This window comes from Xenopus laevis, chromosome 3L (genome assembly GCF_017654675.1).
Source record: "Xenopus laevis strain J_2021 chromosome 3L, Xenopus_laevis_v10.1, whole genome shotgun sequence".
In the NCBI taxonomy this organism is placed as follows: domain Eukaryota; kingdom Metazoa; phylum Chordata; class Amphibia; order Anura; family Pipidae; genus Xenopus; species Xenopus laevis.
In genome coordinates this window covers 137595412-137607280 of record NC_054375.1, presented here as the reverse complement: position 1 = coordinate 137607280, position 11869 = coordinate 137595412, and the positions used below count along the sequence as shown (strand labels likewise).

The window sequence follows — 11869 nt, the reverse complement described above, 5'->3', positions numbered from 1 at the left end:
TATTTCAGACTCTTAACAGGGCAACATGGGTCAAGAGGTGAAATAACCCTGGATCTATATGCAACTGCCCTCCAGACAATGCTGAAATACTCAATTTGAGGGCCCCAAATCCTAAACCGTTTAAACTCCAAACAATTGTACCAGGGCAATGAGTAGAGCGTCTAGTTCTTCATCTGTAGATACAATCATGCAGAAACGAGACAACATTAAATGTAATATTTACTCGGATTTGACAATTTCAGCAATAAATTTATACACCGTATACAGATGGAATGAACCAGACAGCTAACTATTGCACCAAATTCACATAAAATATAACACAAAAACATACCCCCCGTGTAGTAACAGCCTGCGTTCTGAGAGACTGGGAAGGGCATGTCAAAATAAAACGATTGATCTCAAAATGGGAAGGACACCGGAAAAACCTAATGCCTGGGAACAAGTAAAATGACAGATTTGGTGGGAGATACATCCTGCAGGAAGCTAGATGACAGACGAAAAGAGATGGGAAGAGAGATGAACCAAAGTAAAGCAGGTGGGAAATGACCCAAAATCTGGTACCGAAGACAATTGCTTTCCTGGCACTCTTCTACCAGCTGCAGATACCCGCGAGATGCATGGAGTCAGGCAGCAGGAAACAGTGGAGATAGCAAAAACCCTAGATATCACTATAACTAACAGGTACATGTGCATGGCTGAATTCCTTTAAAGGATAAGTAAACCTTAAAAATAAGTGAATGTAAAATTGACGAGGGTGCTATTCTAAGCACTTTTGTAACTTACATTCATTATTTATTTCAGAAACCTTTCTCAAATCTTTCCTAACCAGAAGAACATCAGAGCAGCTTCTTTCTTTGTCCTGACAACTTCCTTGACAACTTGGTGGTCAGAAAAGGACCAGCAGGTGGCGCTGTTGTAACAAAATTCATTCATATTAACTGTACATGTATCATTTAACATGTTGGAATTAAAAAATAAATAAATAATGAATGTACATTACAAAGGTTCTTAGAATAGCACCCTCATGAATTTTACATTCATTTATTTTTAAGGTTTACTTATCCTTTAAGGCTTCTGTAATTGGGTTTCTAGTAATTCAGACAAAATCACAGGCACAGCTACGCAATAAATATATGCATGCCACAAAGCGTGAACACAGCGTGGATCATCTTGCACCACATTTACATACAGAACCATTGTTGTTAGATTGTATCGAGACGCTGAATGCTCAGGATCTTGCACTGATAAAAACCCTCAATGGATAGAATAAAATTGGGATTTCTAGTACTGCTATTTCCTCTTTGTGCCTTTTTATCTCAAAAACAAAGTGGCTGCCCCCTTCCTGTGAGTGACTCCATGATGGACAAGGACCTGTAAACGGCACATGTGGAGGGGAAAGGGTGTAAGTGCAGGGTAGAGTACACACAGAGACGAATGAGACTGCTCAGTGCTTGGCGGATGAGTCTCGGGGGTAGAATTCTGCCAGGGTGCTCTGGGGAATTCTCTTCAGCAACTCTTTGGGGAAGATTCGAAGAAGCTGCCAACCGATATCCAGCGTCTCGTAAACTGTGCGGTTGTCATATGGACCTGAAAGGGAGCAGGAAACTGGGTTACAGGGACTGCAAAGACATACAGCATAAATCACACTTAATACAATAGACTGCTGTAAGTTACTGTCACAGGATGGCTCTGCAGAGAAAGCTCAAGATGATAACAAGGGTAAAGTTATCCAAATGAAACCTGTCCTTGCTGCTGTTCACTTTTCTCCTAGGTGGGAATGACAATTATACTGGAACTGTTATTAATTCACAAACTAAGGAAGGCTGGAAGCCCTTCATAATAACTGTGTGCCTACTGCCACCCAGTGGTAAATTGTATAAAGTGTAACAAACTAATCTTCCCCTATCTAGGTAGCGAATCTGATTTATCATCTCATTTAATAGAGAGGGTGTTGAAGGGTTAATGCAGGGCCACGTCAGACATCCCCCAGTGCCCCTTAAAGTTCCCATCCATCCATATGTACCAAAGCTGCTATTATCCTTTAACGAGGAGCTGGTTTCCAAGGCAACGGACGGCCGCCCACACACATACACATCCCCGTGTGACAGTCTTGTGAGAGCTATTTAAAGGAAGGCTGGAAGTGCAGCGAAAATGGGTGGCTGCTCCAGGCCACCCGCAGGCAACCAAGTGCCAGATTAGTTAACCTCTTCACAGCCTGGGGTATAAAAGGGCAGAGATGTCACATTTCAAATGTTGGCTTCTGATCATGAGGATGATCATGAACTGTGCCAACGGGTACAGTTAGTGCACCAAAATGATGGTTTTGTTCTATATCCGTAACATTGGGAGGATTAGAAAAACAAATCTGTTCTGCCTGATGAATATCAAAGAGCATGTAGGCATCAGAGACACATCATCGAGGCATCACAGAAATAGAGAATCAGCGAGAGGGAGTGTGGGTACCAGCAAGAGGGAGTGTGGGTATCAATCAGAGGGAGTGTGGGTATCAGCGAGAGGGAATGTGGGTATCAGAGGGAATGTGGGTATCAGAGGGAGTGTGGGTATCAGAGGGAGTGTGGGTATCAATCAGAGGGAGAGTGGGTATCAATAAGAGGGAGAGTGGGTATCAATCAGAGGGAGAGTGGGTATCAATCAGAGGGAGAGTGGGTATCAATCAGAGGGAGAGTGGGTATCAATCAGAGGGAGTGTGGGTATCAATCAGAGGGAGTGTGGGTATCAATCAGAGGGAGTGTGGGTATCAATCAGAGGGAGTGTGGGTATCAATCAGAGGGAGTGTGGGTATCAATCAGAGGGAGTGTGGGTATCAATCAGAGGGAGTGTGGGTATCAATCAGAGGGAGTGTGGTTATCAATCAGAGGGAGTGTGGTTATCAATCAGAGGGAGTGTGGTTATCAATCAGAGGGAGTGTGGGTATCAATCAGAGGGAGTGTGGGTATCAATCAGAGGGAGTGTGGGTATCAGAGGGAGAGTGGGTATCAGAGGGAGAGTGGGTATCAATCAGAGGGAGTGTGGGTATCAGAGAGAGGGAGTGTGGGTATCAGAGAGAGGGAGTGTGGGTATCAGAGAGAGGGAGTGTGGGTATCAGAGAGAGGGAGTGTGGATATCAGAGGGAGTGTGGATATCAGAGGGAGTGTGGGTATCACAGGGAGTGTGGGTATCACAGGGAGTGTGGGTATCAGAGGGAGTGTGGGTATCAGAGGGAGTGTGGGTATCAATCAGAGGGAGAGTGGGTATCAATAAGAGGGAGAGTGGGTATCAATCAGAGGGAGAGTGGGTATCAATCAGAGGGAGTGTGGGTATCAATCAGAGGGAGTGTGGGTATCAATCAGAGGGAGTGTGGGTATCAATCAGAGGGAGTGTGGGTATCAATCAGAGGGAGTGTGGTTATCAATCAGAGGGAGTGTGGTTATCAATCAGAGGGAGTGTGGTTATCAATCAGAGGGAGTGTGGGTATCAATCAGAGGGAGTGTGGGTATCAATCAGAGGGAGTGTGGGTATCAATCAGAGGGAGTGTGGGTATCAATCAGAGGGAGTGTGGGTATCAGAGGGAGTGTGGGTATCAGAGAGAGTGTGGGTATCAATCAGAGGGAGAGTGGGTATCAATCAGAGGGAGTGTGGGTATCAGAGAGGGAGTGTGGGTATCAGAGAGAGGGAGTGTGGGTATCAGAGAGAGGGAGTGTGGGTATCAGAGAGAGGGAGTGTGGGTATCAGAGAGAGGGAGTGTGGGTATCAGAGGGAGTGTGGGTATCAGAGGGAGTGTGGGTATCAGAGGGAGTGTGGGTATCAGAGGGAGTGTGGGGTATCAGAGGGAGTGTGGGTATCAGAGGAGTGTGGGTATCAGAGGGAGTGTGGGTATCAGAGGGAGTGTGGGTATCAGAGGAGTGTGGGTATCAGAGGGAGTGTGGGTATCAGAGGGAGTGTGGGTATCAGAGGGAGTGTGGGTTCAGAGGGGAGTGGTGGGTATCAGAGGGAGTGTGGGTATGCAGAGGGAGTGTGGGTATCAGAGGGAGTGTGGGTATCAGAGGGAGTGTGGGTATCAGAGGGAGTGTGGGTATCAGAGGGAGTGTGGGTATCAGAGGGAGTGTGGGTATCAGAGGGAGTGTGGGTATCAGAGGGAAGTGTGGGTATCAGAGGGAGTGTGGGTATCAGAGGGAGTGTGGGTATCAGAGGGAGTGTGGGTATCAGAGGGAGTGTGGGTATCAATCAGAAGGAGTGTGGGTATCAATCAGAAGGAGTGTGGGTATCAATCAGAGGGAGTGTGGGTATCAGAGAGAGGGAGTGTGGGTATCAATCAGAGGGAGTGTGGATATCAGAGAGAGAGGGAGTGTGGGTATCAATCAGAGGGAGTGTGGGTATCAATCAGAGGGAGTGTGGGTATCAATCAGAGGGAGTGTGGGTATCAGAGAGAGAGGGAGTGAGGGTATCAGAGAGAGAGGGAGTGTGGGTATCAGAGGGAGTGTGGGTATCAGAGGGAGTGTGGGTATCAATCAGAGGGAGTGTGGGTATCAATCAGAGGGAGTGTGGGTATCAATCAGAGGGAGTGTGGGTATCAATCAGAGGGAGTGTGGGTATCAATCAGAGGGAGTGTGGGTATCAATCAGAGGGAGTGTGGGTATCAGAGAGAGAGGGAGTGTGGGTATCAGAGGGAGTGTGGGTATCAGCGAGAGGGAGTGTGTAATGCCTACGGGCATGGAAAACAACAGCAGAAATGCAAGGGCAGTGCTACAAATAGAACCCATCTCTGTGTTTACAGTACAGGAAAGGTTTACACTGGTATTACCTTGCGCAATGAAATTCTTTTCAAATTTCTGTAGGAATTCCAAGTACAGAAGATCATCTGAAGTCAGAGCCTCCTCTCCAACTACAGCCTTCATGGCTTGTACGTCCTTTCCAATTGCATAGCAGGCATACTGCGGAGAGAGGGGCAGGTATGTGAAAAACATTACACTGAAATAAGAAAAGAAGCATCAAGCTTGGCTGTATAAGATGGAGCAGGGGGCCCAGTCATCAAGATGGAGTGTGGTTTGCACAAGGATAGAACTGTCCACCTAAAATAATCTCTGCTATTTCGGGAGATTAGTCGCCAGCAACAAATTGCTTCTTGTTCGGGCGACTAATCTCCCCGAACTGCCTTCCCCCCGGCTAGAATGTAAATCGCTGGCGGGATGGAAGTCGAATCGATTCAGCTTTCCGAAGTCGCCGGAAGGGTGTACCAGGTATTTAAAGGATTCTATCATGATTTTTATGATGTCGTTTTTATTTCTAAATTCCACTGTTTACATTGCAAATAATTCACTCTACAATATAAAATTGCAGTACTGAACCAAAAAGAGTATTTTTTAGTTGTAATATTGGTGTGTAAGCAGCCATCTCTGGTCATTTTGCCGGGTCATGTGCTTTCAGAAAGAGCCAGCATTTTAGGATGAAACTGCTTTCTGGCAGGCTGTTTTCTTCTACTGACTGTGTCTCAGTGGGACCTGGATTTTACTATTGACTGCTGTTCTTAGATCTACCAGGGAGCTGTTATCTGGTTACCTTCCCATTGTTCTGTTCTTAGGCTGCTGGGGGGGGGGGGTGATATCACTCCAACTTGCAGTACAGCAGTAAAGAGTGACTGACGTTTATCACAAGTCACATGACTGGGGGAACATTAAAAATAACAAAATCTGTTTGCTCTTTTGTGAAACAGATTTTAACTTGTTCTGTGTAAGAGCCACAACAGTTCCCAAGGCTGTACAAGTCAGCTGAAGCCCATCACATATTGCCTTCCGAATAGCTGACTCTATACCCTGTAAGTGTGAGCTGCTAGGGTAGATAGGCTAGGGATTTATGGATAATGATGCACCTAAATGGTAGACCAAACCATCAGCCGCATGAATATGATCAGATTACATACAGCCTCCAGTGCAGTCTCTTTAGGAGTGTAATGCATCCAGTACCTCATAAAGTCCCCACCAGGTAGGATTTTCCTAAAAATGTGACATAAATGACATCACATAGTAGTGTGATGACATCACTAAGGATTTATTTACAGGTTATGCATGGATCTTACATATTTTAAGATTATAAACATGACTGGAAGCTAGCGAGAGGTGATAAAGTGCTTACAGCCTGCCGGCCCCAGAGATTGCATAGGCAAGGCTAAATCAATAAGGGGAAAAAAGGCACCTTAAAATATAAAATAAACTTGTATTTTACTGTCCCAGTCTCTTGATATGGCATGGGAACGTTTGGCACAAGCAGGCCTCCATATTTCACATCCAACGTGTTCATCAGTACAGGATATGACAGACAGCAGATGGCGACTGTGATTCCATATAATAAAAAGCTGATTAATGCAGTGTTTCTCATACTGTGGGTAAAGAAGCTCCTAGGAGGTGGGTCATGGTGAAATTTAATAGGGGTCGCAGATATCTCAGGTGTAACATGAGCACACATACGTTTAGTTATCCAAGCCCTGCACATTCTCATTGTCTTCTCACAGTACTGTCCTTAAATATAAGATAATTGAACCCCATCCCAAGCTTGTAGGCAATACTATATGGCCCAGGTTTCAATCTGAGCTAAAAAAAACATTATCATTATCTTTAAAAATGGCCCCTTCAATGGAGATCCCCATAGATCTGCTACAGTTGCTGTCTGAGATCAAATGAGGTGCGCGTGTACGAACAGTCCCTGCCAGAAGCAGTAGGAGCCAATCACAGCCCTGAAGACACACATGCAAAGGCAGGCTTCAGTTCCCTACCAGGTCCATCTAGATGCTGATTGGTTCGTATCCTACAGTTCAGCGTGCTGCCAGCATTCCTGCACAGCCTGGGGAAGAAGGCAGCAGGGAGCGGGACAGATGGGCGGGATTTGTAAAGTTTTTGGAAAAAATTCCAATAAAGTAGTCAGAAACACAACTTTTCTATATTTAGAGGAGTATAATACACTGGCACATTCTTGTTTTTTGACAAAATATATCCCCTTTTAAAGGACCACTACTATGTATAAGCTTTGTATTTAATGTGTTTATGGCTTGCCTTGCAGATTCAGTCTGGTCTAAGCTACTTTCCTTGTAGTATATCATAATGACCTTATAGTAGTGCTGTCCAAGATTTTTCCTGTCAAGAGGTTTATTAAGATGGCATGCAGGGGGATATAAAGATGTACTGGAGGGCCACAACGGGCTTGCATGCATTCACGTTTGCCAGAAACCAGCAAGGGCTCCTGACTAGTAACGTGCTATTTCCCAGGAGGATGTAACCAATAAGAAATATGGCAATAGCATCATACAGGTATAGCTGGTACAAGTTCTTTGTTCATAGCTGGAACACAGGGGCAGCATAAAACTCCCAGTGTAGGTATTCACATAGACTAGGCAGCATTGTGCTAGAAAACATGAGTATATACTGCCTCACTTAGTTGTTTTTAAAGGAACAGTTCAGTGTAAAAATAAAAACTAGATAAATATATGGACTGTACATAATAAAACATGTTTCTAATACAGTTAGCCAAAAATGTAATGTATAAAGGCTGGAGTGACTGGAGGTGTAACATAATAACCAGAACACTACTTCCTGCTTTTCAGCTCTCTAACTCTGAGTTAGTCAGTGACTAGAAGGGGGACCACATGGGACATAACTGTTCAGTGAGTTTGGAATTGAACCTCAGTGAGTTTGCATTCAGCTCAGATTCAAAAGCAACAGTTATGAGCCATTGCTCCCCCTCAAATCTCTGATTGGTTACTGCCTGGAAACCAAGAGAGCTGAAAAGCAGGAAGTAGTGTTCTGACTATTATGTTAGACATCCAGTCACTCCAGCCTTTATACATTACATTTTTAGCTAACTAACTATATTAGAAATATTTTTTTTTATTTTGCACAACCTATCAATTGACCTAGTTTTTATTTTTATACTGAAGGATTCCTTTAAGGGCACCACAGAGGGAATCCTAGGGTGTTTAGCAGTCTTGCTTTGTGTAGGTTTAGCATTTTACTACAGGTAACCCTCAGGTGGGAAATTTGGCATTTCCCTCTGTACTTCAGAAGGACAAACAGTTATGTTGCCCACTGACAGTGGCTCTATCAGGGTTTTGCTAAACATTCTTCTTTCTGAAATGACCAGGCCATTACAGCTCTGCAAAGTCAACATAAATGTGCAGACTAAAGCAATGCAACCTGTTCACATGTTATATGCAGTATATATTCTGATTGTCTATTGCAGCTTGATTCTGCCATCTTTAGTCCTGGAGTTCAGCCTGGCACTGAAAGGCCAATCTGCATTTCCAGCTGTGTACAACTATAAGAGGGAGAAAATACTGTAGCTCTGCTTATTATATAAATGATGAAGATTTATTATGATATGGGAAAAACAAACTATAGAGCTTTCCCTTTAACATTTAGTCCAGTCGATCAGCCTGCAACTGTTGACACTAGGCCAGACTACATTTCCAGCTTTGTATAAATGAATCCGCTTCCTATACAAACAAATCTCTGAAGAGAGCACAATTTATTGCAATTAAAATGTTTTCCCTTACAGCAAGCAATCACAAAAATTAGTACAAAAAATCAAGATAAAGCAGAAAACAGAAAGACTTAAAGGGAAACTAAAGCTTAACTAAAGAAGTAGCAAGAAATGTTGTACAGTATGTAAAGTTTTTGTGCACCTGTACCAGCCCCAGGCAACCACAGTCCTTTAGCAGTAAAGATCTGTGTCTCCAAAGATGCCCCAGTAGCTCCCCATCTTCTTTTCTGCTGATTCACTGCACATGCTCTGTGCTGCTGTCACTTACTGAGCTTAGGGACCCACTCACAATATACAGTACACATAGAATAGAAATGTCACAATATAAGGCTGATTAGTAATTAATACAGATAATTACTACATGGCAGCACAGAAACCAGTGCAACTAGCATCAGAATTTCATAATCAGCCCTGTAGCATCAGCTTATATTACAGACCAACCTCATTTTCTGCTGGATAATTAGTGACAACCCCTAAGCTTAGCTTCTCAACAGCTGCTCAGAGCCCACTGAGCATGTGAGTGTCACAGACACTTTCCAAGATGGTGACCCCCTGTGACAAGTTTGAAGTCCTGGATCATTGCTGCTATTGACAAGCTGAAACTTTAGGCTGGTGCAATAAATTCAGTACATAAAATATGGCATTTTTAGCCACATTAATTTTTGGGTTTAGTTCTCCTTTAACTAACCGCAAAAATGTATTTTCAGCTATAAAATTGTAAAACTGTAATGTAGGAATAACTCACCAGCTGATTAGATACATCGGAGTGGTCCTTTCTTGTCATGCCTTCCCCAATGGCCGACTTCATCAAACGGGAAAGTGAGGGAAGCACATTTATGGGTGGGTAGATCTAATAAACAAACATGTTATTCAATTTTGCAGTTCTATAGGGTGTGTTGGAGAGGGGGTGCATGCATTAAAAAGTATTAGATTGCATCAGTGTTTTTTGATGACTTACCTGCCTGTTGTGTAACTGTCTGTCCACGTAAATCTGTCCCTCAGTGATATATCCAGTCAAGTCAGGAATCGGATGAGTGATATCTGTAACAAACAAGTAAATACTGGACTTTAATGACTCAAAGAATCCAAACTACTATGCTGTATATAAAGACTGTAACAACAAGGCAATAGATGTGTTTTTGTGTATATACCTACAAAACATGGCTACGTGTATGCCAGCTTATACCATCCATTTTCATTATTTGTGTTTTTTGAGTTATTTAGCTTTTTATTCAGCAGCTCTCCAGTTTGCTATTTCAACAATCTGGTTGCTAGGGTCCAAATTACCCTAGCAACCATGCTAGGTTAATGCTAGTCAGAGTTAGAAGGAAAATAATGCAAAAATTATAAAAATCGAAAAATGGAGGTCAACTGAAAAATAGTTTAGAATTAGACATTCTATAGCATACTAAAAGTTAACTTAAAGGTGAATGACCCCTTTAAGGGATATTTAGAGCAGCTGAAGAGATACATGGGTGGCCTTCATACACACACACTGGCCATGACACTATCAAGTAAAATATCCCAATGGAACGGGGTGAATACAGTTTATTGGAGGCAATTCGCGTATTGGAGAGGGGACGGTGGGGCAAATTGATTACTTTGATCTTTCTCAAAAGTGCACGGAAGAGAACGTTTGAGAATACCTCTATTACCCTCTTATCATACGTCCAGTAAATAGTAAAATAATGGATTTCAATGAACAGACTCTATTGTTACAGATGATGATGGACCAGCAGAATAAGACCTGGTCTGGTGTTTGACTAACCAACTACCTGCTCTGTGTTACACCAAAAAGATAGAGAAAAAAACGTTTTCTTTTTTTTTTGCTGACACCACCAAGAAATGTCTTAGCCTAGGATTGGTTTCTAAAAGAAAGTGTTCCTATGAGCAAGTTCTTACCATCGTTAGGCATGGTTAGGATAGGGATCTGAGTGATAGAGCCATTTCTTCCCTCCACACGCCCAGCTCGTTCATAGATTGTAGCCAGATCAGTGTACATGTAACCTGGGAATCCTCTGCGACCTGGCACTTCTTCTCTAGCTGCAGATACCTGGAAGGGAGAGACAAGATTGTCCCCTAAATATTGGCTGAACTGCTTGTGCTTTTGTTCTTAATTCTGCTTACATCAGTATACCGGAAAGAAACATGACAAGACCATGAATGACATAGCACCTAGCATAAGTGTTGCAGTAGACAATAAAAAAACAGATATAGCACAGCAAGTATCCGCATGATACTGGGCAGAGGCAAGACATGATTCTGCAGCCTTCAAATGTCCATATGGGCCCATGTTTTGACGGTATACAATATTTGGGGATTAAAGTATTGCTCAAATACAAAGATTTTTGGATATTAGCTTGTGTAGTCCAGTGGGACCAAGTGGTTAGTAGCTGGTTTCTGAATTAAACAGTTAACATTTTATCTTAATGTATCAACAGGCACCAAATACAGTATTTAATGCAACCATAATTGTTTTGTCATTTGCCTCAGTCAAGTTTAGAAAATATACAAATGGATTCAGAAAAGCAGATATCTTGTAATGGACACTTAATAGTACCAAAAGCACTAAATGGCAAAATAGGGCAAAAGCACTAAATGGATAATTATAGTGTATAATTTGGGGTTTATTAAGGCTCATTTAAAAAAAACACAGACTTACGCAAATCAAGTATAATGACTAAAACTTTTACAAATACTTTTAAAAAATCAGGGAATGTGTGTTTCTTAGCCATGGCTGCATACAGAAATAAGACATTTCTGCTGAGGGTTCCTTTACCCGTACTATACCATGCATACCAAACTGTAGGAAATGAGAATAAATAACAACATTTTACCTCTCTCAGAGCCTCAGCATAGGAACTCATATCAGTCAGGATCACCAGTACGTGCTTCTCACACTGATAGGCCAAGAATTCCGCAGAAGTAAGGGCGAGACGGGGGGTGATGATGCGTTCAATTCTGTAGGGGTTAAAATAAAGACATCAGATTCTGGTATATTCAATGGCATGGAAGGCAAATGAATTTGATAGCAAGGATCTGGACTTACGTGGGGTCATTGGCCAAGTTCAGGAAAAGACACACATTGTCCATGGAGCCATTCTCCTCAAAATCAGACTTGAAGAATCGAGCAGTTTCCATGTTAACCTGGTGAGTCAAGTGCACAATGGCCCTGAGCAGCTTGTTTTTATCTACAATCCAACCCTTTCCTTATTATAATAATGCAAGAGTAGCACCCAGTCTAATACAAAGCATTTCGCCTTAAAATTAATTGCTTTCTTGTTCATAACTTCATTTGTCTTACTAAATTGTTTATTTTGAGTGGAGTCTTCTACATCTTTTG

At 42.7% G+C, this 11869-nt stretch overlaps 1 protein-coding gene across 1 annotated transcript in view; it reads right to left on the bottom strand.

Moving 5' to 3' along the window:
- Window positions 1-202: 202 nt before the first annotated feature.
- The window catches only part of LOC108711609 (V-type proton ATPase subunit B, brain isoform), a 28606-nt gene continuing 16939 nt past the window's right edge, over window positions 203-11869 (bottom strand). Inside the window, exons 8-14 of the mRNA XM_018253503.2 lie at window positions 11576-11673; window positions 11364-11487; window positions 10429-10579; window positions 9485-9567; window positions 9272-9376; window positions 4802-4931; window positions 203-1587 (exon numbers count right to left, since the gene is read on the bottom strand). Of these exons, the coding sequence (XP_018108992.1) occupies window positions 1445-1587; window positions 4802-4931; window positions 9272-9376; window positions 9485-9567; window positions 10429-10579; window positions 11364-11487; window positions 11576-11673 (834 nt within the window). The 3' untranslated portion in view covers window positions 203-1444. The remainder of the gene's footprint in view (window positions 1588-4801; window positions 4932-9271; window positions 9377-9484; window positions 9568-10428; window positions 10580-11363; window positions 11488-11575; window positions 11674-11869) is intronic.